Source organism: Gallinula chloropus, assembly GCF_964237585.1.
Source record: "Gallinula chloropus genome assembly, chromosome: 23".
In the NCBI taxonomy this organism is placed as follows: domain Eukaryota; kingdom Metazoa; phylum Chordata; class Aves; order Gruiformes; family Rallidae; genus Gallinula; species Gallinula chloropus.
In genome coordinates, this window is record NC_140108.1 from 3,201,314 (window position 1) to 3,225,697 (window position 24,384).

At 53.3% G+C, this 24,384-nt stretch overlaps 1 protein-coding gene across 1 annotated transcript; it reads left to right on the forward strand.

Annotated features, from left to right (window-relative positions):
- Window positions 1-544: 544 nt before the first annotated feature.
- Window positions 545-18,928, forward strand: DNAJC11 (DnaJ heat shock protein family (Hsp40) member C11; the record flags this gene model as incomplete). Its single annotated transcript, XM_084274725.1, has 16 exons — window positions 545-616; window positions 3,400-3,529; window positions 5,052-5,125; window positions 5,980-6,081; window positions 9,761-9,889; window positions 10,495-10,617; window positions 11,860-11,933; window positions 13,096-13,285; window positions 14,641-14,726; window positions 14,992-15,108; window positions 16,098-16,253; window positions 16,525-16,594; window positions 16,719-16,776; window positions 17,390-17,532; window positions 17,957-18,086; window positions 18,673-18,928. 16 exons carry the CDS (start codon window positions 545-547, stop codon window positions 18,696-18,698), a joined length of 1,680 nt encoding a protein of 559 aa, XP_084130851.1. The 3' UTR covers window positions 18,699-18,928.
- Window positions 18,929-24,384: the final 5,456 nt, after the last annotated feature.

Sequence of the window (24,384 nt, forward strand, 5' to 3'; positions counted from 1 at the left end):
AGATGAGCTGAGCTTTAGAACGGGCAAGGGCAGCTCTGGCTTCTGTGCCAGGGTTAGTGAGAGCCTTTCAAAAGCTCCTCCGAGTTCAGCAGCGCTGGGGTCACTGCAGCACCCCCCGCACGGTCCCCGGGAACAGCCAGCCACACGCCTGCAGCGGCGGCAGTGCCAACAAGCGCCCAGCCTGCCCGCCAGCTCGCTTTACCGGCAGCCACGGCCCGGCCCGGGAAGCCCTTCCCCTCAAGATACACCAGCCCAGCTCCGCTGCCGGGCACGGCTCGGGGGTGCCCTCGGTGCCGCTCCGGGCCTGGGCGGCTGCCACCGCCGCCCCTTCGGGCGCGGGGAACAGACCGGCCCCCCCCACCCTGCCTCACGGCTGCCCGGGGCGGTGCCTGCTTGCGCATGCGCACAGGGCAAGGGGGGGAGGCGGGCGCTCGGTCCTCCGGGCCGCTAGGGTGCGCGGCAGGGAAGGGGGTTGCGCTCGGTGCCGCTTTCGCCTTGCCGCCCCGCCCCGCCCCGCGGCGGCGTGGGGTGAGAGGTCGCGAAGATGGCGGCGGCCTTGGGGGAGGAGGTGCCGGACAACGAGGACTACTACTCGCTGCTCAACGTGCGGCGGGAGGTGGGTCGGGCGCAGCGGCGGGCGGGGGAGGGGGCCGGGCCGCGGGCCGGGCTGTGGCGGCGTGGCGGGGCTGAGGAGGGGCCGTGACCCCGGTGCCCGCCTGGGCAGGGCCGGGCCGGGTCCCTGCGGGCGGGAGCGGCGCTGGGCCGGGCCGGGCCGGGGCAGCTGCCGCCCGCAGCAGCAGCGCAGGTATCCGAGCCGCGCCGCGGGGCGAGCTCTGCTCGCTGGGCATCGCGCAGCGCCCTGGGCTGGGCACGCCGGCGCCTGCCGGGGCGCGGGGGGCTCCGCGGATGCGCCCGTCGCCGAGCGCCTCAGGGCAGAGAGCGCCGCGGGCCGCGCTCCCCGGTGCCGGCGTGTGACAGGCCGGGGCGCGGCCGCGGCCCCCTCACGGGCTGTAGCCCCGCTGCTGCCGCTGTGTGTGTGTGTGTACGGAGCGGGTCTCTGGGCCGGCTGCGGGCAGCCTTTGCGGAGCCGCCGCGGTGCTTGACGTGCCGGAGCAGCTTTGCCTGGCAGCTCGGAGAGCGTTATCCCTGCGGCTCCCGGCTCTGGAAGAGGCTCCTGTGGGAATCCTCTGTGTTCCCGGAGGAAGAGCCTGCGGCTGCTGGGTTGGCAGAGCTGCCTGAGGCGGCTCGGTGAGGGCTGCTCTCTCTTGGAGACGTGTCCACGCGACTCAAGCCACACGTCTTGTGACAAGGGGGTTGGGCGAGCTTGTGGATCACCCCAAAGCTTTCCTCCCTGGCATGGTTTCACCCCGGGTGGGATCAAGATCCAGGCAGCTGCCTGCTCTTTACAGGAAAAGAGGAGGGGGAGAAGTGGGATGAGGGAAGAGGAAGGGAAAAATAACAACCCAAAGCCAAGAAACCAAAAGCCTGTGGGTTGGGATAAGGATAGGTCACTAGAACAGCAGAAAGATCAAATATAACAACACTGACAGGACTTTAGAGCAAAAAATAGATGAAACTGGTGATACACAATGCAGTTTCTCACAGCATTCCATCTGCTGCTGCAAAAGAAGTTAACTCCATCCTGACCAAACCCAGGACAAACGTCAGCAGCACGTGTGCAGAGAGGAGGAGGTGGGAAGCACGCCGGGGTTGTGGCTGCTTGGGGGGATGAACAAGGCTTAATAGTTAACTCAGGCTTCCAGCTCGTCGCTAGAGACCAGAACGTTCAGGTTTGGTGCAGCAGGGAGCCAGAAACCAGGTTAAAATGGTCTGTGAGGGAGTAATTGCAACCAAGTGGTAGTTCCTATGTTAATTACCCCTTGCTAATTAAATTCAGGAGCACTATCCTGCGTAGCAGTGGGATGTAGGGAACTCACATTTCCATGTGCAGAGCCAACTTGGTGTGTGGTGGTAGCTGAGCTGGAAGCACAGTCACCTGCTGAGCGTGGCAGCCCTGGTGAGGACAGTAACCCTGCTGAGCAGCATGTCTGGGCATTGAGTCTCTTATAGATTCCAGTCCACTAAAAAGCAGCAACATGTTTGGGATGCTAAATGAAGCTGTCTAAACCCCGAGCTGGGAGATGGGGCACCTTGGAGTTTTGCCTGGAATTTGGTAATAAAAATGTCACTTACCTGTGATAGTTACTGACTTAACCTGCTCCCTGCAGTTTGAAGTGATGTGGGTGTTTCTTCAGCGGTCTCTAGGAGGCTGCTGCTCATGAAACATTGAACCAATGACCCAAGCCATTCCATGATGATGAAAGGCCCAATCTCACATCCCACTGGACACAGTGTTGGTGAAACTGGGAACTGCTCGTTTCTGTTACATGACTGATAGCACAGTGAACCATCCATGAGCCAGGAATGCCATTTCTGACCTGTCTGTTCCCCTGCTCTCTCAGTCGAGTTTCCTTTCAATGTCTGAGAAAGCACAAAGTCCTAAGAAGAGAAGAGCTGATTTGTGGCTGCCTGTACTGTCTCAGGGACAGCAAATTCAGCAGGTCCCCCTGTTGCTGTATTGTTTAGAAACGTTAATGTGACGTAGCACAAGCCTGCAGAGCAAACACTGAGCCTGAGCTGCCCTGAGACTCCAACTGTGCCTGGCTTTGGCTCCCCAATGAATGCATCTCCAGGCTCTCCTTACCAGGGGCTGGAGTAAAGGCATCACTCTAAGAAACGAGCCTCTGGGGCCTTTGCTGCCACAAGGAAACTTTGGAAGCTGTGAGAGACATGCTGGGGGGACATGGAATTTGTGTCTTCAGATTCTGTTTGTCATCATCTAGGTGCCTCCTTCTCCCTGGCAGCGTGTCCCCATCCCCTGCAGCCCCTGGCTGGCACCAAGGCAGGGCTTGTGCCTGGCATGTTGGTTCAGTTATTTCACTCTGCACGTTTCTCCTGGTGCAGGGGGCTGCCCTGAGTATCTGCTCAAGGGCTGAGGATGGAACCATGTGGAGTTTGGCCTCTGGATCCATGTGGTTTCACCCTGAGGGGACTTTGTTTTTCCTTGCTCTTCTGCACTGACTCTGGAGACAGTAGTTACCTAATAATTGGGTGGTTTGGGGGTTTTTTACTTAACTTTTCATACCTGGGTGCCCACTGAAGAGCTGTTGCTGTTGCTTGTGGCACTGTAGGTAGTGTGGAAAGCCCTGGTGTGCAGAACTGAGCCTTTCATTACCTTCTGTAATGAAATGAAAGTCTGTCCTTGGCCCTGTGTAAGTACAAGCAGTGCGATGTAATAGCTGGTGAACTTCTCTCTTAAGGCTGATCTTGAGAATCATCTCTTTTTTTTTTTTAATGGCTTTTGACAGTACTTCAGGGCATTTTTACTGCTTTTCCCAGGCCTCTCAGGAGGAGCTGAAAGCTGCCTACCGCCGGCTGTGCATGCTGTACCACCCAGACAAGCACAGGGACCCCGAGCTCAAAACGCAAGCTGAGCGGCTCTTCAACCTTGTTCACCAGGCTTATGAAGGTCAGTGGGAGTTGGGAGCCTGCAGAAGCTGTCCTGGGGCTTTCTGGAAGGAGGGAGGTGTCTTCCCCTGTGAAACAGGTCGCTGTTGTTCCAGAGGACTCCTCAGAGTCGCTGACACTTCGCTGCTGCCCCGGGAGCTGAGGGCCCTGTAAGCTCTGCAAGGAACGAGACGCGGAGTCTGTTCCCTGTGTGGTCAGTGATCTCTTCACCCCAGCCTCTGAGAAGGCTCTCCCTTAGGAGACTGAGGACTGAAAAGCTTCAGAGAGACAGTTCCATGTGTCACTGTTGAACTGATGCCTCCTGAATGTCCGTTCTCGGTCCTGTGGTTGCAGGCTCCCTTGTTTTTCACCAAGCTCTTCCATATTCTCAGGCTGAGATAAGGCCAGTGGATTTGTAGCAGTTAGAGGGGATTTTTCCTCATCCAAGGATGCCCAAGCCCTTAAAAAATGTTCTGATTTAAGGCAGCAGTTGCTTAAATCCTGGTGTCCCCAGGGGTTGTAACTGAGGCACAGGGGGGGATCAGTTTGAGTCAGCTTGCAGCATTTTGCAGGTGCCATGAAGGCACCTGGACTGCAGGTGGGCTAGAAGCCAGTAGGACTTTTCTGCACTAAAAGACTAGATGCACAGTCCTGGAGCCTAAGGAGAAGCTAAAGCAAAGTGATGAGAAAATGTTCCTCAATTAAACCTCAGGGGTGGGCTAAGTCATTTATTCTTTTACCCTCCTGTTTTCTGAACGATGAGGATTTGTTTCCTTCCAGTTGGATCTGAATGTGGGTGGAGCCTTTTACCTTGTCCCTAGTTAGGTGTTAGGACATATGGGAGCTTTTGCTGGGGAGAGTGGTGAAGGTCTCACGTTGATGACAAGGGGAATAAAAGCTCAGGCTGCTTCAGTAATCTCATTTGAATGTGGTCAGTCAGTCTTACATAGAATCAGCTTTCTCTTTGAATCCCCTTGCTCTGCGTGGCTGTGTTGTGATGTATGTGGAAATTGCTGCTGCTTTAGTGCTGATGAGTGTCATATTTTACAAGCAAAAAGTTTGACATCTTGAAAATAAGCCACCCCACCCCCCTGGCAATTTTCTCCCCCTCTTCCACCTCTCAATATTGCATCACAAAATAGGTATTTTTTCAGATTTTTACCAAGTTCAGCCATTGGCAGATAGTTCAGATCAGAGCTCAGTTAGTAGCCTGAGCCTCTTCTTGCCTGAATAAACCCACCCAGCTCCATGAAGACTCATCAGTTCCTCCACAGCCAATACATGACCATGGTCCCTGTCGTGTTCTGCTTTTGATTTTAGAATGAAGAGGGGGGGGTGGGAAATAAAGGGATTTGTTGGGGGGAAAAGCCAGTGTGTCCTGTTAACAGAACATGTGAAAAGGTTCAAGGGAGATCATGTAAACATTGGGTGCAACATTTCCAGGCTCTGTGCTTGAACTCCACGTGACACCGGTGTGCTGGCCTGAGATGTGAGGAGAAGACCAAACTCTGAGTGCTCTCCTCTCTTTTGGTTTTAACTTGCAGTGCTTAGTGATCCCCAGACCAGAGCCATCTATGACATATATGGGAGGAGAGGACTGGAAATGGAAGGATGGGAGGTGAGAAAAACTTAGCACCTTATGGCCAGCAGAACTGGCCAAACCCAGCTTTACCTGACACTCTTGTTCCATCGAGCTGTGCTGACCCTGGGGTGTAATGAATGCCTGCTTGTTTGAAGGCATCCCTGCTGAGTTAGTTCTGCCTCTGCCTGTCTCTCTCTCTGCTGAAACACCATGATGGATGCTCAAAGACAACAGGTTTTCACTTGACAAAAGCACAATAAACCCAATGTTCAGAGTTCCCTGATAGGATATTGCCATGACAATCTGTCTCAGCATCTCTGTCTGAGACAAATGCATCACTATGGCCCATCCAGCCTTACCTTCATTAGAAACTTCTTCCCAGGATCAGCTAACCTCTGAGTTGGGAATTATTTCTTCACTCTGTGCTTTTTTGGGATTGGGTTTTGTTGTTGCTTGGGGCCTTTATGGGGTTTGAAAGAGCACTAGTCCATTCCTGCCTCTCCTGCTGTTAGCCTCTGCCAGCCTTAGCTGATTGCACTATGCTGCTTGCTGCAGAATCACATTGTATAGGTTCAGGGACTGGGCTGCAGTGCCTTGGACTTGTGGTTTGAAAGCAGCTTGCCCTGGTTTGGCCAAGGGAATAGAAATAACAAGACCCTTTTCCCTTCTCCCAAAGCATGGGGTTTTCTCTTGTGCCTGCCCTTTGATCTGGCCCAAGTGTTTGTTTCCAGACTCCCAAGTACTGACATTCACACACAGAGTCACTTAGGGCAGCAGCAGGGGCAGCATGTTAGAGCATGTGGGGGTGGGAGTGTCAGTCCCATCAAGCAGTCAGTACCCAGAGCATCCTCCTCCTCATAATCTTTTGGGTTTCCTTTCTTTCTGAGCAGGTTGTGGAAAGGAAGAGAACTCCAGCTGAAATCAGGGAAGAATTTGAGCGTTTGCAGAGGGAGAGGGAAGAGAGGCGACTGCAGCAGCGAACTAATCCAAAGGTGAGCAGAGACTTCACCCCAGTCTCAAGAGTGAACCCATAAATCACCACAAACACAGTGTGATCAGCCTAGACAAGGGGCTGTAGTGAACAGCCCTTTAGGTTCCTGTGTGTAGTGAGCTGCTTGGACTTGTACAGTGTTGCTGCATGAGTTGCATAGCCTGAGAAACAAACTGCCCTTTTATTTACTGCTCTTACTGTTGGTCTTGAAGGCTGCTGGTGTTTTCTTAGCCAGCAGCTTAAAATCACAGTGTTAGGATGGAAGTGTGAGTACAATACTGGTTAGGGCTGTATCAGAAAAACATCCATCTGAGACAACCTCAGGAGTTTTGGGGTGTTCACCTTGGCACAGACCATCTGTGCCAAGCAGATGGAGTGATGCAGGTCACCAGGCTGCTGGGACGGGGCGCAGGTGCTGAGAACGTGGTGGTACTGCACAGGTAGGTAAGCATGGGCTGTGATCCCAGGCAGGAAGGGATTTCTGGATGCCAGAGCCAGTCAAATCCAGCTGTCTCTTCTGGAGAAGAGGGTGGTTGGGGCCAGAGGGCCATGGTTACCTCCACCTCACGCTTCCCTCTGGCTTCAGGAACTCGGTGTCTTCTCCCAACGCCCGGCGTGGCTGTGAGCAGTGAGGAGCCTCTGTGTCCTGTGATAAAATTAGCCAGCTGGGTGTTTACAGCACTTGCTGATTGGCAGCCCCTAGAAATGCCTCTCCAGGCAGTGTTCCTGTGGAGCTGGTGGTGCAGCTGCCATCGTTCCACGCAGGGACACAGGTTATTTTAAAATTTCCAGCACTTTGTCAGCTCTATAAAACAGCCCCAGCAAAATAAAGCATTTTAACCAGCAGTAACCAGATGCAGGCAATCTGGCAGGTTTCAAATTGAGTCTATTATTTGCTTTTAGAGCTTTGTTTTTGCCTTCAAAGACGTGCAGAAGGGTTGAAAAGTTCATTCCTTAACTTGAGGAGAGCCGCCTCCCGTTAGCAGAAGTGAAATCCCCTTCTTTTCCTGCTGAGGAAGGTCACCACCTAAGAAGTGCAGGTCCCTCAAGGCTGAGCCTTGCACAGCTTCCATATATCACCTTCCAGAAGGTAAACCCCTAAGAAAACAGGCAAGGGGGGTGGAGGAGGGGTGTTGTCCCCTGGCACAGCTCTTGATTCAGTCTCACAGGGTGGCAGATAAAGGTGCTTTTAACCGAGCAGCTCTGGCTGCTCCATCGTGCTGTTGCCCAGCGTCCTGCCCTGTGAGCCAGGTGCCTTGCAGCACGCTGCCTGCCTGCAGCACAGACCTCCCAGCCCAGCTTTGCCTCTCAGTCCCTGCCCTTGCTCTCTGGGGAGGTGGAGCAGCTGGCTGATGGGGCCTGGTGGGCAGCAGCGCTCCCCTCTCTCTGTCCGGTGCCATAGGGGGTGCTGTCGTTCTCTGGGAATATTTTTAACTTCACCATCTGCTGCTTTTCCTGTGCTTGTGCCTGAGCCAGTTTCCTTGCCAGGATCCACAGACCTCTGAGGGTGACTTCACCTGCTTGGCGGGAGGGAAGGTGTCTGCAGAGCCCACCGCTCACCCCAGCAAAGGGCAGCTACATCAGAGGTCTGCTGAGGGGCCAGGGAAGGAACAGACACACTCCTTTCCCCACAGCAGGTCTTAGGGATTCACATGGATAGGTTCAGCCAGGTTCCTTCTGTCACTGTGAGGGATATTTGTTCTGAAATCCATAGGTGGGGAAAAGGACGTGGCAAGATTTTGAGTGTGAGTGAAAGAACAGAGGTGCAGTGAAAGTCAGGAACAGGCACAGGCCTGGGTCCATCCTTGTAAAAAGCACAAGTGTTGTGGCACGAATGAATATAGTACAGGAAGATGCTTTCCAGTGGTCTGGTTTTAGTGAACATTCTTGGGAAAGCTTTACTGATTTATATTCCAGACTGAGTTGAAAATACACAGTTTTCTGTCTTCTTGCTGTTTAAATTCAACACACTTACTACTCAGCACGATATCCCTTGTTTAAAAATGTTTAACTTGGAATTTAACCTTGCAGTCTGGCAAAGGTTCTGTGCTGAAACTGGCACTCCACGTGGGAAACCTTTCTTTCCACCCTGCCTCTGGTAGGAAAGGTCTTTGGGGTTTTGTGCCTCCTTGAACTGAAGAGCAGCTCTCTCTCCTGTTAAAGTAAATGCTCACCTGCTTTTAGACAGGAGTGGTCAGCTCTGGAGCAAACTGCTGGAGTTTCATTGAGTGGAGCTGGCACTTTCTGTCTCCCTTTGGCCTTTCTACTCCACATCTTCCCAGAGGGCTGGAGCACAGGCTGCACCTCTTCCTCCACAGCCAGTGGGTTTGCCTTGCTCCTGCTCTTACTTTGGCCTTGTTTCAAGGAACAGCACAACGCAGGAGAGGGCTGAAACTGAAGAAGCTGCAGTGTCCAGAGAGCAGATCCCTTGAAGGTGACTTTGCAGATGTTTCCTGGAAAGTAGCCTGCTGCAGAAAGGGCAGGAGCTGCTCCCTGGGGCTGCCACGGACGGGGCAGAGTGTGAGTGCTCCGAATTCACTGGCCTGCCAGGAGTCCTCTGTAAGCAGTTGGGGCACAGCCCCTGCCCCAGAGTTCTCCTGGAAATAACTGCACCTTCCTGCCTTAAAACACCCACCTTTGGCTGCATAAGAAATCAGAAACATTGAGAAGTGGTTAGGAATCAACACTGAAGGAACAGCTGGGAGCCAAAACAGAGAGAGGTTCTGAGTCCTGTCAAACTCTGCAATGCTTCCTGTATTTATGGCTCAGCCTTCACTTAGGGCAAAGAAAAACCCTCACTCAGACTGCAAGGAGAGCTTGTTCCACCCGTCCCTGGGCTCTGTGTGAGGGGGTTGTACCTGCCCAGCTCTGGGGTTTCGCTGTACAAAGCCATTTGTTCTGTGCTGGTGCAACTGGTACATTTTCTATGGGCTGGAAGGCTGTTTAATAGGTCTGCAGGGGAGGTTTCCAGAGCCTCTCAGTTCTGTGACCCAGACAAGGATCTAATCATGCCCTTTACAAATAAACCCACTCCTGCAGTTAGTCTGAGTGAGCACAGCAGCAGGTAGCCAGACTATTTAGCTGTGGCCTGTTTTTTTGTAGGAATAAGCTTTTCTGTGGTCTGAGAAAGGAAGTATTTAACACTTGCTGAAAGTCTGTCAGTGTCAAGCTTTTCATCTGATCACAAGATACAAACTAGGAAAAAGAACATTTCTCTACTAATGAGGTCAATTGGAAGTGCACAGTGCAGCTCAGAAGTAAGTTGGTTTGGATAACTCATAAGAAGAAAGCAATTAGAGGATTTCTGGCCAAGTTCCACTGAAGAAAATCAATTTCTAATATAGATCATTTCAACTTTAACATACTGAGAATAAAAGAAACTGCTGAGTAAAGGTGTTCTGCCCACTTCTGCAGTGTGTCACGATAGAAGAATTGCCTGCTGGTGTCACAAGTTGCATCCCTGCTGTGGACCTGTCTTTATGTTACAGTTTATAGTGCTGTAATCATTGTTTTCTTTGTCTTGTGTGTAAGAAATGTGGTTTAGAGTGGGAAAGTAGTGGCAGAGCAAGAAAAAAACTGCAGACAAATGCAGTCATGTACAAAGGATGCTGCAGCCATTTGGCCTGTGTATGCTGGATGCTGGTTAACGTGGAGTTCTTGTTTCCCTCATCATTCCTTAGGGAACAATTAGTGTTGGAATAGATGCCACTGACCTCTTTGATCGCTACGATGAAGAATACGAAGACGTGCCTGGGAGCAGCTTCCCCCAGATTGAGATAAACAAGATGCACATCTCCCAGTCCATTGAGGTGAGGAGGGCCTGAGCCCATGAGGTGCTGCAGGGCAGAGTGACAGAAAACAAGATGCTGCTTGGGGCCTCTCACCTAGTGTGGGCGGGAGGAGGAGGATGAAGCAGGGGGAGGATGAAGCTCAGTCCCAGCCTTTGTTTGTGTGACTGTGCTGCCTTCTGCTAGCAGGGAGGCTCAGTCAAGATGGGAAACAGGCATCTGGTTCTTACTGATCGTGGGGTATTCAGGATATGGAGAAAAACGGCCCCTAGCTTTGAGGATGCAGGTGAGGAAAAGAAGGGGGGGTGTCTCCCCCATTCCAGACAGTCGGAGAAATATCACTGGCTGGTGAGATTAGAAGGGTTGGGGGATCCGGGTTGGGACTTCAGGGGTGCCACAAATGACTGGCACTGCAAGAGTTACCTCATCCTTGCCATACTCCATCTTTGACTACAAAATCTACAGCCAGGGTGGCCACATCTGGTTCAGACAGCTGGGCTGAGGGGATGACAAAGAGTCAGTGGGAGCGTTACCTGTCTGTCTGCGCTTCCAGTGGCACAGCCATGGTTCCATCATGAGAACATGCCTTACATCTGTGAGTCAGTTCCAATACATCCATCTTTCAGGCACCACTGACTGCCACAGACACAGCAATCCTGTCTGGCAACCTTTCCACCCAGAACGGGAACGGAGGCGGATCGATTAATGTAGCTCTGAGGCGAGTGACATCAGCCAAGGGATGGGGAGAGGTAAGAGCACTACCTGTTATGCATTTCTGTGTCCAGTCTGTTTCAGGCTGCCTGGATTCCCTTCCTGGTGTTTATTTTCTTTAGGGAACGGTTTCCTCTCATTTTCTACATTCTACAGAATGTAGAAAAATTAATTCTCAAAGGAATTTGTGAAAAAGAGAAGGCCAAAGCTGTTTTTTTTCTGTAATATCTTCCCCTTTCCATTTGTCTGTGTGTTTTGAACTTCACTTACGCTGCCTGTTGTTGCCTGTGGTCTCCAGGGTGTTGCTCATTCCCTTGTCTGAAGGCTCTCTGGTGCCTTCTGCAGGCTGAGAGCACACACTGTGGGGCAGCACAACACCTTGCCTTCACTTCAAAAAACTGCTCTGCTCACAAGGGAAGAACTTACAGGGAAAACAATGTGACTCAGGCAGATGGGATCCAAGTAGCTGGCAGGTCCAGTGCTCCCACCTGCAAGCTGTGCAAAGCGGTGGCTTTGTTCAGGACACTTGTGTCATCGCTGCTGTGGCTGGCAGGGGGCTGCTGTCTACACTGTCCTTTTGGCACACCAGCTCCTGCTAACCCTTTTCCTCAGCCTGGGAGCAATGGGAGTTTTCCTCTCGTTTAGAATTTGTAGGCTGGAGGCATTTGATTCGCATCAGGACGTTGTGATGCTGGTGGTACAGGAGCTGGTAGGTATTGGCATGAGTCAGTTGACTAAAAAAGTTTTTTAAAATCCCATGTAATGAATTTCTTGGGAGATGCAGATGTAGTCGGAGCTGCTGTTAGGTCTAAGAACTGAATCACACCAGATAAACCTTGAGCAGCAGCCCGGGGAGGCACCCAGCCTGGCAGGTGAAGCAGCAGGTGCGTTGTGCAGACAGTGTGGCAGCAGAACTGCTGACATTAGTGGGAGGCTGTTGTGAGAAGGGGCCTCATCCCCAGAGGGCAGCAGCCAGGCCTTGTTTGCTGCTGTGGGACTGGGACAAAGGTGCTTTCTCTGTTTCACTGGAGCAACTAGAGCAGGGGCTAATAGTAGTAGCCTGTAGCACTATGGAACTGGCTTTGTTTTACTGGTGGGGACCCCCCCACGATGTGACACCTCTCACTCCCAATGCAGAGCTAACGGAAAAGAGGATGCTGAGGTACATGGGAAATGTGCCTGTGGTGGGTGAAGTGCCTGTGATGGAAGTGATGCTCGTGAGGGGCTGTGTCACTGCTGGAAAAGGTGTTCTAACTCTTTGGTGTTGTGCATTTCAACAGCTGGAGTTCGGAGCAGGAGACCTTCAGGGACCTCTCTTTGGCCTGAAGATATTCCGTAATCTTACACCACGATGGTAAGTGTTAGAAAGTCTAATGGTACCACAGTGAGGAACTGAATGGCTTGAGTTCTCTTCCATGTTAATTCTGGATCTGGTTTCTCTCCTACAAAAGAAGGTATTTCTTCTTTACAGCTGTGTAGCTACTGGAGGGCAAATCCTCTGAGGAGCAGCTGAGGGAGCTTGGGGGTGTTTACCTTGGAGAAGAGCAGGCTGACCTTCTCCCCACCTACAACTACCTGAAGGGAGGTTGTAGAGAGGTGGGCGATGGTCTCTTCAGCCAGGGGACAGGAGATGGGACAAGGGGCAATGCCATGAAGCTGGGCCAGGGCAGGTTTAGATTGGATATTAGAAATAAATTGTTTTACTGAAAGAGTTGTCAGGGCTGGAACAGGCTGCCCAGGGAGGGGGTTGAGTCACCTTCCCTGGATGTGTTCAAAAAAAGGGTAGATGAGGTACTCGGGGATCTGGTTTAGCACAGGATGGGAATGGTTGGACTTGATGATATTCAAAGTTCTCTTCCAACTGTGATTCTGTGTTTTAGTGCTGGTCAGAACACTTGCACACTTCTTGTGTGTTGGTGTCCTCCACTTTCATACTTCAGTGTAAGGGAGGTCTGCATTCCACATCCCTGGAACTGCACTTGACCTTGTTGTGAATTCCCGATGCCTGAGGCACGGTCTCACCATCAGAGCAGCAGAAGTTTGCTCTGTGAGCAGGAAAAAAAAACAACTGGGGAGCTTCCTTTATTCTGCATATTCTAAGCTAGCAAATATGCCATTCCTCAGTGCTTGTACAGGCATCTTGCTCCCTGTGAAGTCCTGTACCGCTGTATTTTGGAGCTGATGTTGAGGATTAGTAAACAGCAGGGCTGCTGCCTTCTGGCAGCTGGGAGCCCTGCTCTGCAGAGGACGAGGACTTCCCCTGCCATGGGCAAGAAGGGCTGGGGCTGAAGGGTAGCCTGCTGCGTTGGCCACGGCGTCCTGGCACAGAGCAGAGAACTAGGGCATGGCCCCGCTCTCCCGGGCGCTGCCCCGGCTGGTTCCATCTGAACGAGTTTCCTGCAGCCTTTGGGCTCTTTGCAGACAAATTTCTGCATATTCAGCAGGGAGTGAGGGAACCTGAGGCTGCCTGGGAGCCTGTGTGTTGGCGCTGATGAGGCTTCCTCTGTTTCTCCCAGTTTCATCACTACAAACTGCGCCCTGCAGTTCTCGTCCCGCGGGGTCCGCCCGGGCCTCACCACCGTGCTGGCCCGCAACCTGGACAAGAACACCATGGGCTACTTGCAGTGGCGCTGGGGCATCCAGTCAGCCATGAACACCAGCATCGTCCGGGACACCAAAACCAGCCACTTCACCGTGGCACTACAGGTGAGAGTCACATTGCTGAGCCCAGGGGGCAGCAGTAACTACATCCCGTGGGGGGAAAGAGCCTCAGCTCTTCCATCCCAGCAGGGCTTTGCCTTGGGAGTAGAGGAGCAGTTGGTACCATCTCCTACAAACATGTGACGTGGGACAGAATCCAGCTGGTCACGAGTGGCGTCTCCCAGGGCTCAGTCCTGGCTCCAGTCTTATTCAACATCTTTATCAATGACCTTGATGAAGGGATTGAATGTTCCCTCAGTAAGTTTGCAGAGGACACTGAGCTGGGAGGAGGTGTTGATCTGGCTGAGGGTGGGGAGGCTCTTCAGAGGGATCTGAACAGGCTGGACCCATGGGCTGAGACCAACGGGATGAGGTTTAACAAGGCCAAGTGCAGAGTGCTGCCCATGGGATATAACAACCCCATGCAGTGCTACAGGCTGGGGGAGACTGGCTGGAGAGCTGTCAGGCAGAGAAGGACCTGGGGGTGTTGGGTGACTGCAGGCTGAACATGAGCCAGCAGTGTGCCCGGGCAGCCAAGAAGGCCAATGGCATCCTGGCTTGTATCAAAAACAGTGTGGCCAGTAGGTCTGGGGAGGTGATTGTGCCCCTGTACTCAACATTGGTGAGGCCACACCTCAAGTACTGTGTGCAGTTCTGGGCTCCTCACCATCAGGAGGACATTGAGGTCCTGGAGCAAGTGCAGAGAAGGGCAACCAGGCTGGGGAAGGGGCTGGAGGGCAAATCCTCTGAGGAGCAGCTGAGGGAGCTGGGGGTGTTCAGCCTGGAGAAGAGGAGGCTGAGAGGAGACCTTCTCCCCACCTACAACTACCTGAAGGGAGGTTGTAGAGAGATGGGCAATGGTCTCTTCAGCCAGGGGACAGGAGATGGGACAAGGGGAAATGGCATGAAGCTGGGCCAGGGCAGATTTAGATTGGATATTAGAAAAAATTGTTTTACTGAAAGAGTTGTCAGGGCTGGAACAGGCTGCCCAGGGAGGGGGTTGAGTCACCTTCCCTGGATGTGTTCAAAAGAAGGGTTGATGAGGTACTTAGGGATCTGGTTTAGCACAGGATGGGAATGGTTGGACTTGATGATCTTCCAAGGTCTCTTCCAACCTTGTGGTTCTGTGATTCTGTGGGTAACTGGCTGTGTCTGGCAGAGCACAGTGCTTTGCACCCAGCAGTGCCATTCCTGATGTGGGTCAGGTTAGAGTCAGGATGCACCTTGCAGGCTGTGATGAGTGAGAGGCACACACTGCAATGTTTCCTGTGCCACTCACAGGATGAGAAAGGAAATTTGGGAGAAGGCTCAGTGGTGACTTAGAGGTATGTTTTCATACATCTGTGCCTCTTGTATTTCAGCTGGGAATCCCCCACTCTTTCATGATGGTCAGTTACCAGCATAAGTTTCAGGATGAGGATCAGACACGAGTGAAAGGTTCTCTCAAGTAAGTGTGCAAGAGGAAACCCATGTTGCTTGCAGCCTGAAGGACCTGTCATCATAAGAAAGACAGTTCTTGTGCTTGGGTTACTGCTTCACAAGCTGAAGAGGCTGGTCTCACTGTGTTAGCAGACCGTGAGTCCCAGTAGCCAATGTCTGCTGCACACAGATGTCTTTCCATGTTCTACTTGTTGGGGAATTACCCAACTCAGTAAAGAGCAGTTCAAGTGTCTCTTCCCTGTCTGACCAGTGTTCTGGTTCTGTCGTTCCAGGGCAGGTTTCTTTGGGACCATAGTGGAGTATGGAGCAGAGAGGAAGATTTCCAGGCACAGCATTTTAGGAGCCACCGTCAGCGTTGGTGTTCCCCAAGGAGTCTCTTTGAAAATCAAGTCAGTTCAAGATCACAACTGTAGATTGCAGAGGCTGATGTCACCTGCACTTTTCTATTCCCAGTGCCCAGGTGGGAAGGTCCCAGTCTTAGGGCCATACAGGGATATTGATACAGGGATATTGATTGATTGATTGATTGATTGATCGCTGTGAAAGGTTGCGGCCGCTCTCGCCTCTAGAGCGAGCGGTGCCCATGGGAAGCAATCTGTGCCTTCTGCTGTCCTCTTGCAGGACTAGCATGTGTGCCTCAAAATATTCTGAAAATACAGCCTGAAGTAAGGTTTGGAGCATTGTGGTACGTGGCCAGAAGATTTCCAAAAATACTTCTAGGAGAAGTGGATTGAATTTGATTCCATTTGGTAACACTGTACACAATGTATGCTTGAACTGGTGAGTTATCATTAACTAATATAGGTGATTATGCTCCTGACAGAGTGCAGCTCACCAAGAGGGATGGAGCTTGTATGGCTCACCTCCTGCAGTGCATCTGATCAATGCCAGCTCAGGGTGTGCCTGGAGGCTCGAAGGGTAAAGCCCTGGCAACCTCCATGCCCCAAAACTAACAGTTTCCACACCGAGTGTTACTGAAGTGTCATAAAACTGTTAGTGTAACCCTTCCTTGAAGGCACCTGCCGATGTTGGGGGCACAGACTTCCTCTCTAAGTGGTTTCTTTTCTCTTGATGATGTTGGTCTCTTTCCCTGGTGACATTCATGACCAAATAAATTCTGCCAAGACTGAAATACCCCGTCAGAGTGGCCAGGTGCTATCGCAGGAGATGTCTCTTATGCTGTAGTCTGGCTCTGGGTGGTGTCAGCTGTCTACCTTACCATTGTCTGGTTTATCAGATTTCCACCTTTCTGAGCTCATGATTCCCCTCTCCTCTGGTTCAGCAGTTGTCCAGCAGCACACACACCACTAAATGTACTGAACCAAGCGGGATAAACTGTGTTTCCTCTTACCCATTGCTGTCCTTTCCTTTGTTCCAGGTTGAACAGGGCTAGCCAGACCTACTTCTTCCCTGTCCACCTAACAGATCAGCTGCTTCCCAGTGCTGTATTCTATGCCACCGTGGGACCTCTAGTCATCTACTTTGCCATGCATAGGCTAATCATCAAACCCTACCTCAGGGCACAGAAGGAGAGGTGAGCCTGTGAGCCTGTTTTTAACTCAGAGCTGGGAAGTCCCACTGGAGCCCTGGTGCAAAGGCTGGGATACCCTGCTGAGGCACTGCGGTTCTGCTGAATTTGGGAAGCCCCCAAACATCCCAAACGGTGGGGAAGACCCCTCAGACAGCTCGTTTGTGTGAGGCAGAGGGTCGGTGTGGCTTGGGGTGGGTGAGTCAGCATCTGCCTCTTTGGGGCTGAATCCTGTCTGCTGCGTAGAGCTGACGTGATGTTCACTTCCTTGTGCCAGAGAGCTGGAGAAGCAACGGGAGAACACAGCCAGTGACATCCTTCAGAAGAAGCAGGAGGCTGAAGCTGCAGTAAGGCTTTCCCCTAACTGTGACCCCCTTAGTTACTGGAAGCTCTTTGCACTCTGGGCTTTGTTCTTATGAACACAGTCTCTGACACTGCTTGATCTTTGCCCTGTCCCTTGTGCTGCGACAGGTCCGGTTAATGCAGGAGTCTGTCCGGAGGATAATTGAAGCAGAGGAAGCCAGGATGGGTAAAGATGGCAACACTGTCGGCTTTTTCCTTTGATTCAGAGAGAGGCAGGAACAATACAAAGGCTGGGTGGTTCCAGGGGAGAAAGGCCAGGTGTCATTTCTTCATTCCCCCCTAAGGAAGCACAGCGTGATTGCTCTTGCACACGCAGTGGGGAGGTCCCGTTACCATTCAGCTTCAGGATCTGCTGGTATTCTCTTGGGACACGCTGCCAGGTGGATCAGCAGGCTGGAGACAAGAGTCCAGAGTCACCTCTTCATGAGAGGGATGTGCATAAGTGTTTGACCCCATCTGAAGTGTAGTTTTCATTCGTCTCCTGCTTGCACAGTTTGCTCCTGGATCATAGCAGAAATAGGAACTCTAATTTTTGCTAGCAGTGTGTGAGGGAATGTTCCAGAGCAACCTGACACCCCCTTGGCTTCTCACACCACTCTGTCCCAGTGCTGAAGGTTGGTAACAACCACCTGGGTAAAAACATTCTTCTGTCTTGAAGCGTGGGGCCAGGCAGGGGAGTTTAAAGCAGGAGAGAACAGCAGGGTGGTGTTTTTGGTCAGCCTGTGCCTGGCTGGCAGGGGGAAGCCCTTCATCACATCTGTGACTTCTGTGAAACGCAGGATTGATCGTAGTGAACGCCTGGTACGGGAAGTTTGTGAATGACAACAGCAGGAAGAATGAGAAGGTGAAGGTAATAGATGTGACGGTGCCGCTGCAGTGCTTGGTGAAGGACTCCAAACTCATCCTCACAGAGGCATCCAAGGTACGTGGCTGTTCTGTCCAAGCCCAGACTTGAGACCTGAAGTGTGTGACTCAACGTCACTGCTGTCCTACCTGGGACACTCCAGTGTGCTTGAAGCTGGGGACTCAGTTTACAGAAGCCATTTAGTTCCTGAGTGTTACAGCCTCCTGGACCTTACATTCATCTGGGCCACCCCAGTGGTGTTTGCAGGGTGTGTTAACAGGCTCAGACTGTACACCAGAAACTTCCCACCCCACTCCCTCCCCGGTCCCCTCTTCTCTGTGTTTAGAACTTGTCACTGGGAGTTCCTTAGCATCTCACTGGTGCCAGAATTCCTTATTTCTTAATGACACCTTAGCTCTGGGACTAAGAAATGGGTGTTGGCCAGTTGAAGAGCTGTGAAAGCCCATTCCCTGGTGTTCAGTCTGTCCTCCTCTGGTTCCAGGCTGGGCTGCCGGGTTTCTATGACCCCTGTGTCGGAGAGGAGAAGAGTCTGAAAGTGCTTTATCAGTTCCGAGGAGTTCTGCACCAAGTGATGTCAGCTGACAACGAGGCCCTGAGGATACCAAAGCAATGTAAGTACTGAGGGAGCCCTGCTGTGTCCTTCAGACACCCGGGAGGGGTTTGCTCTGCCTGGCAGAGCACACACACAGAACAGGGGTCCTGGAATGGGCTGGCCACGCTTTGCTTCCAGCACGTGGCTGGCAGCACAGCAGCTCCTCTGCTGCTGTCGATACACCCTCAGCCTGTGTCTCTGATGGGCTGGGAAGCAGAGGCCTCCCACAGCCACCTCTGTCTGTGCTGTGGGCAATTCACAGCACAGGATTGTCCCTTTGAGGACTGAATTGAACAGGCAAAGGCGAGGTGCAGGCCTCAGCCAGATGTCTTCCTCATCCCCGGGTGTCTGCCTGACAGGATGGGTTTGTGAAACCCTGCAGCCAGCACCAAGCTGTACCAGTCCTCCCCTCAGCCTGGGGAGGGGGCTAAAAGGGCACAAGCCTCCTGCCTACCCTAGACCAGCTCCCTAACCCGATGTAAGCACCCCCCACGGGTACATGGGCATATGAACTGTGTTCTGCCAGCAGCCAGAAACATTCCTGCCTCTGGTACCGGGGTGTGTTCAAACTGGGGGTGTCCCCATGTCCACTTCTCCCCCGGCAGCTCACAGAATCGATGCAGATGGCTAGCCTGGCCCGAGCGTGCGCGGCCGCCACGGGACCTGGGAAGCTGCAGACCCTCCCCAGCCGCTGCTGCCAGCTTGGACAGAGACACTTTTACTTCCACGGTCCGTAGAGCAGGCGGGGGTCCTGCCGGTTGTGTTAGGAGACGGAGGAGAGAGAACCTGCTTCTACCAGTGGCTCCGAGGCAATATTTCCCTGAATTGTGGCTCAGTAACCAATAAAGCACCGTGACTCTGCCTGCGCCGTGCTTCCTGCCGAGGCAGCTCAGGGGCGCTGAGCACCCCCCTAACCCTGCCCCCAGCCTCCTGCTGCCGTGGGGCACAGCCCCGGCACCTCACACGGAGCAGGGAAGAAGACCCCTTGTTCTCACTCCTCCACATGCTCCCTGAGGTAGGTAATGTACCTTTCTCTGCTCCTGAGGGGAGGCAGAATTCTCCAGCCACCTCCTGGAAAGGCTCTGTGTAAATCCTTTTGGTGGAAAGAGGACAGATTTGTTTTCCATCTCCATTCTTTAGCTGATATGAACAAGTTCTTTTGCCTGTTGTTTACGTGGACCTCTTCAGCAGGACTCCCATCTGCCTGCTTATCTCAAACACTGCTGTTCCAGTTCCAGGCAAGGACACAATTTTCTGCCACATTATCAAGGTTTCCAAGACAAGATAAAAACAAGTGGGGGAGAAGGACAGTACGTTATTCCCTTCTCTTGCTGCTACTGTCTCTTCCCATGTAAGTTACCTCTAGGAAAAAGAGGAGTATAGTTTATGCAAGTAAACCAGACCAAAAGGAGGAGAGGTGCCAGAAGGGTAGAGCTGGAATGTGAAATTCAACCGCCCTTTGTAAAAAGCATCATCAGAAACCCATGGGATTGATCTGGCATGGTGATGTTGCAGCAGAAAGGGCAGCCCTGTTCTGGTGACACAGCAGATGGAACCAGCAGCTTCAGAGTGTCCACTGACACGCTGTGTATGCCAGCACCACCCCAGCTTCCTCACAGAGCAGGGGTAACCATGGCTGTGCCTGTGCAGCTCTGCTCCTGGTGAGTCCCAGAGCAGCCCCCAGCCCCTCCGGGCTGAGACAGGGAAAAACACATCCTGGGAGCTGCATCCCATGGCTGCTTGTGAGGAGTGCTGCCCTGGGGTGCTCAGGGCTGCCTTGGTGTGTTCCTGGCACAGACCTGCCCCCCCTCTCTGTGCAGGGGTGGGGTTCCCTTCGGTCCAGACACTGTAACAGGAGAGTGACCTCTCCAAAAGTACTGAGACAGCCCCCCCCCCCAACCCAACCACACCACTCAGAGAGTGAAGGGGTGTCCCTCTTGTTTTTATTAAAAGCCAAACAAAACTCAAGTTGTGACCAGCTCCTGTTGCAGGATTTCATGTCCCTTGTGACGAGTGTTCTGTCCAGCTGACATGAAATGCAGAGCTGTGCAATAACTCTGCTCAGCAGAGAGGCAGCCCCCACTCCTCCCACTCCCCACAGCTGTGGGATGCTCTCAAAAGGAAACTGCTGGACAGCAAGGGGGTGAGTTTTGTAAACATGCCTGCACCCTGCCTCCCACACTGCTGACTGGCCTCTGGAGATACTGAACCGGGCAGAAATCTCAGCTAGAAATTCCTGTCTCATGTCTCATCCCTGCACGAAGCGCACGCTCTGCAGTGAGGAGGACACAGGAAAATGCTCCCCAGATGGGGTGCTGGAGAAGTTTTGCACAAGCAAGTGCAAATTAGGGACACTGCTCCCTGCCAGGTACAGAGAGGCAGCTCCACATGGCCCTGTGCTGAGCCCTGACACTGAGGAGCGTTTGCATGAGAAAGCATTTGCTTTATAAACCAGTTCTCATGGGTCACAACTCCCTGGGGGTAGTTCCTGCTGTCGTGACAGGGTTTTCCTGTGTCATCTGCACTGAAGAGCAGAGAAGGAGCGATGTGATTCCCAGAACTGCTTCAGGACTTCATGCTGGCCCACGGCATCGCTGCAGGTGAGGAAGGGCAGTGCTGGGTGGCAGAGCACAGTGTTCCTGCTCCAGCAGTGACAGCCTGCAGCAGGGGGCAAGCTTTAAAAGGCCATGGAAACAGCAGGTCTCTAATCGACCCCACAAATCACTGAAATACCTTAATGAGGATCTGGGAAGGCGTGCCAGTCCTTCCAGCCAGAGCCTTTAAACTGGAAATGCTTGAGGCACAGACAGAGGTTTAGGTTTTACTCCTTAAGAGTCTTCCTGTGTGTACTCATCTCCAAGGGCTGTGTCCCAGGGTGGCTCAGCCTGTGACAGGCAGCAGCTCAATTCTACAACCCATCTACACCTCCTCCCATGCAGCTTGACTCTGTGTTCATACCTGGAGGTGGCTCCAGCCCCAGCATCGAGCACACCCCAGCTGCATCCTCATCCCAGAGCAGACTGTGTGCTCCTGCCTCCTCCCAGCACCTGGGAGTGCTGCCTGATTGCAGAGAGGTTTGTGCAGGGCTCAGAGGAACCTCAACTTTGCCCTTTGAGCGCTGGGATTTGTGACTCGTTAAAGTAAAACCCCTCACGCCTGACGTTGACACGGGCCTTGCCCCTTCCTGGCTGAACACCATGAAAGTAGATCACGTGGAGATCAGCCCACCAAGGTACCAGGCTCTTGCTTTCTCCCTCCCTCCCAAGTCCTGCCAGTGCTTTCCCATCCCCAGGGCTGCTGCAGGCTCCCCAGTGCTGCCCAGCCGTGCCTGCAGGTCACTGGTGCTGCTGAGCTGTGTCCACGCAGTGGAGTCTGACCCCTGTCCTGTCCTGTCCTGTCTGCCTCCTCCCTGGAGCCAGGCATCAGTCGGGCTCCTGCTGAACCCTTCCTCCAGCCCTCCTCCTCCTCTCTCCCTTACATCCCAGCTTTACAGGCTGCAGGGACAGCCCCAGCAGGGTGAGACCCTTTGCCCAGCACCCTTTCTGCTCTGGAGAAGCTGCCATTTTACAGCAGCAACTCCTGGGGACGCGTTCATTGCTCTGTACAGAACTCCAGGTTGCACTGAGGCTGGTCACCTCAGCCAGCAGCCTGGCCTGGCATGCTGTGCCTTGCTTAGCATGCCTGCTGCTCTCCATGGAAAGCCAGGACCTACCAAGACTGCACAGTGCCACGCTGCAGGCACCCTGACCCAAGCTCCCTCCCCAGCAGCCACAGGTCCCTGTCAGCCCAGGGCAGCATCCTGGGTCCTTCAGCCACACATTCCCTGCCTCCCATCACTCCCCACTGCTCATCCCAGCACCCTCTACCAGTTTACCTGAGTTGTGGCAGAGGCTGGGCAGGGAGCAACTGCTCCACAGGGAGGTGGGGATACCTACCAGCATGAGATGTGTTTTGGTACTCCCATCCCTGCCCCACTCCTGCATCCTTTAGGAAGGGCGCCTGAAGCCTCAGGTCTTGATGCCACCTGGCACAACTGCCTTACACACCAGGAAACCACAACAGCTCCTGGGCTCAGAAGAGAGGGAAACCACTGCTCACTTGCTTCACGTTTAAGAACAGCACATTGTTCATTAAAACAGTTTTAATGAAAAAATAAAGTTCTGAATTAAACTATAATTATACACGGCTGAACGTGGTGAACTACAAGGATGGAGATGGTACTTATTTCCCCCCCCCCCTCTCTGCTGATACTGAAGGTGCTGGACTTCTCAGACACCATCCACTGGGATACATCTGCAACAGGAACAGAAGGAGAGTCAGTCACACTGACCAGGATCGAACCCCTGCAAAAAAAAGGCCAGTTTGCTCAGCAGTTTTGCCATTTCTCCCCCCAAAAGCTTCAGGAACACGTTCCACAAGGTCCAGTCGACTCGCAGACATGCTGGGAGCACCGAGGCACCGCGCAGCCTGCGGCCAGGCTCCTCCAAAGCCTTTCTGTTGGCAGAGTGACATGACAGCATTGGGAACTTTGGTTACTTTTCTGGCTGCAGAGAACAGTCAGGCAGCCAGTGGGGGCAAGTCTTTGGCAAACTCCTCCATGGTTCCACGTAGCTCCGGAAGGCAGCGCGCCGCTCCGGTGGTGCAAAGGGCTCGCAGAAGCTGGAGCTGGTTCTCAGAACCCGGAGTCAGTTGCAGAATGAAGATCCACTGCACATGGTGCAGCTGTGTCACCCTGACCAGCAGAACTCCATCAGCCCCTCAGCAGAGCCCCAGGGCACTGTGGGGGCTGGACCATCCGCCTGGAGCTGTGGCAGCCTGTGCCAGTCGTCCGACGGAGGGTTCCTGACTCTGGGAGAGCCCTGGTTGTCACTCGCCTCCCGACAAGCCCACGGTTGTCGGAGGCAGCAGAGTCCATCGTGGGGCATCTGCAGGACTGAGACGGGCACGTTCCTGCCAGCACTGCCCCCACAGCACCAGCCAGCGACTCCCCTTCCCTCGCAGTCTCACCGGACAGGGAAACGCCTCCAAGCATGGCACAAGTTGGCACTCAGCAGATGCAAACAGCTCGCTCTGCTGGGTCACTGGGGAGCAACCACCTTGTGTAGGAGCCTCAACTCAAGATACCCCTCAGGCAGAGGCCCCAGGCAAATCCCATCGAGGGACCGCAGAGTCCACTGGGGCCTGGCTCTCTCCTGTCCTCCCCTGCACTGGATGGGTCTTCATTGCACTTCATCTTGCCAGCTGCAGAGCCTGGGTTGGCTTTATTGGTGCAACTCACAACCAATAGGCTAAAGATTCCTGGGTTTTGATTAGAAATCCAGTCTCAGAAAATGAACAGTGAAAACAGAAGTCAGCTCAGTGGTGGGATCAGATGGAAGCGATCGCATCCCAGAGCGGAGCTGCCAGGTTCTTATGTTTACTGCAGCCCCTTTTACAGTCCACATTTGAATTCTGGGCTGAGGAGAGTCCTTATCTTAAAAACAGCACCTTGGAGTTTAACAAAGGGCTGGGAACGGAGCAAAGGGGATCCTCACACACGCACACCTGAGCCCACCAGGCAGAAGAAAGTCATGAAATATCACTGTGAAGAGGAGACCTTCCAGGAGGAACCCGACGTGGCTGATGAGTACCCAGCGCTGCCTGTCCAGGAGAAGGGCTGCTCTCTTCCTCTAACACGCTGGCGCAGGAAGAAGTCCCGTTTTCACTCACACGCTGCCGAGTCACAGAGCTCCCCCGCTGCCCCGGCCTGCCAAAGGGGCAGCCAGTCACACAGAGGCCAGTGCAGGTTGACACTTGCTCCTACGGAGCCTCAGAGTATCAAAGATGGATACATATGGAAAAATGGGCAGGTATACTATTACAGTAAAATTAAAACATGTGGCCATTTACTTTTCAGACTCTTCACACAGATCCCTCCTCCTCCTCCTCCTCCTCTCTGGAGGAGAGCACAGAGCAGGTTTGCAGTTTTCCGATGGGATGAGAAAACATACGTGGCAAAGACACTACACATTCCCCAGACATCACCCAATCCATGGCTGTACCCGGCCAAAACCCCACCGAACCCAGAGAGCTCGCTCAGTCCCTTGGGCTGGTGGGAACCTGGCGGCAGTTCCTGACCAGTCGGCCTCCTCAGCCGCGGCTGCCCAGGCCTTGCCGATTCCTCGTCCCCGTTCCCGCAGGCCGGGCGGGCAGCCCTGCAGCCTGAGCAGCAGCAGCAGTTCGGGCAGCTCTTCCCCAGCCTCCTGGCTGGCATCCACAGCTTGCCCACCCGCCCAAGCAGCGCCCCAGCACGCGGCCCCCTGCTCCCCCCCCCTCCC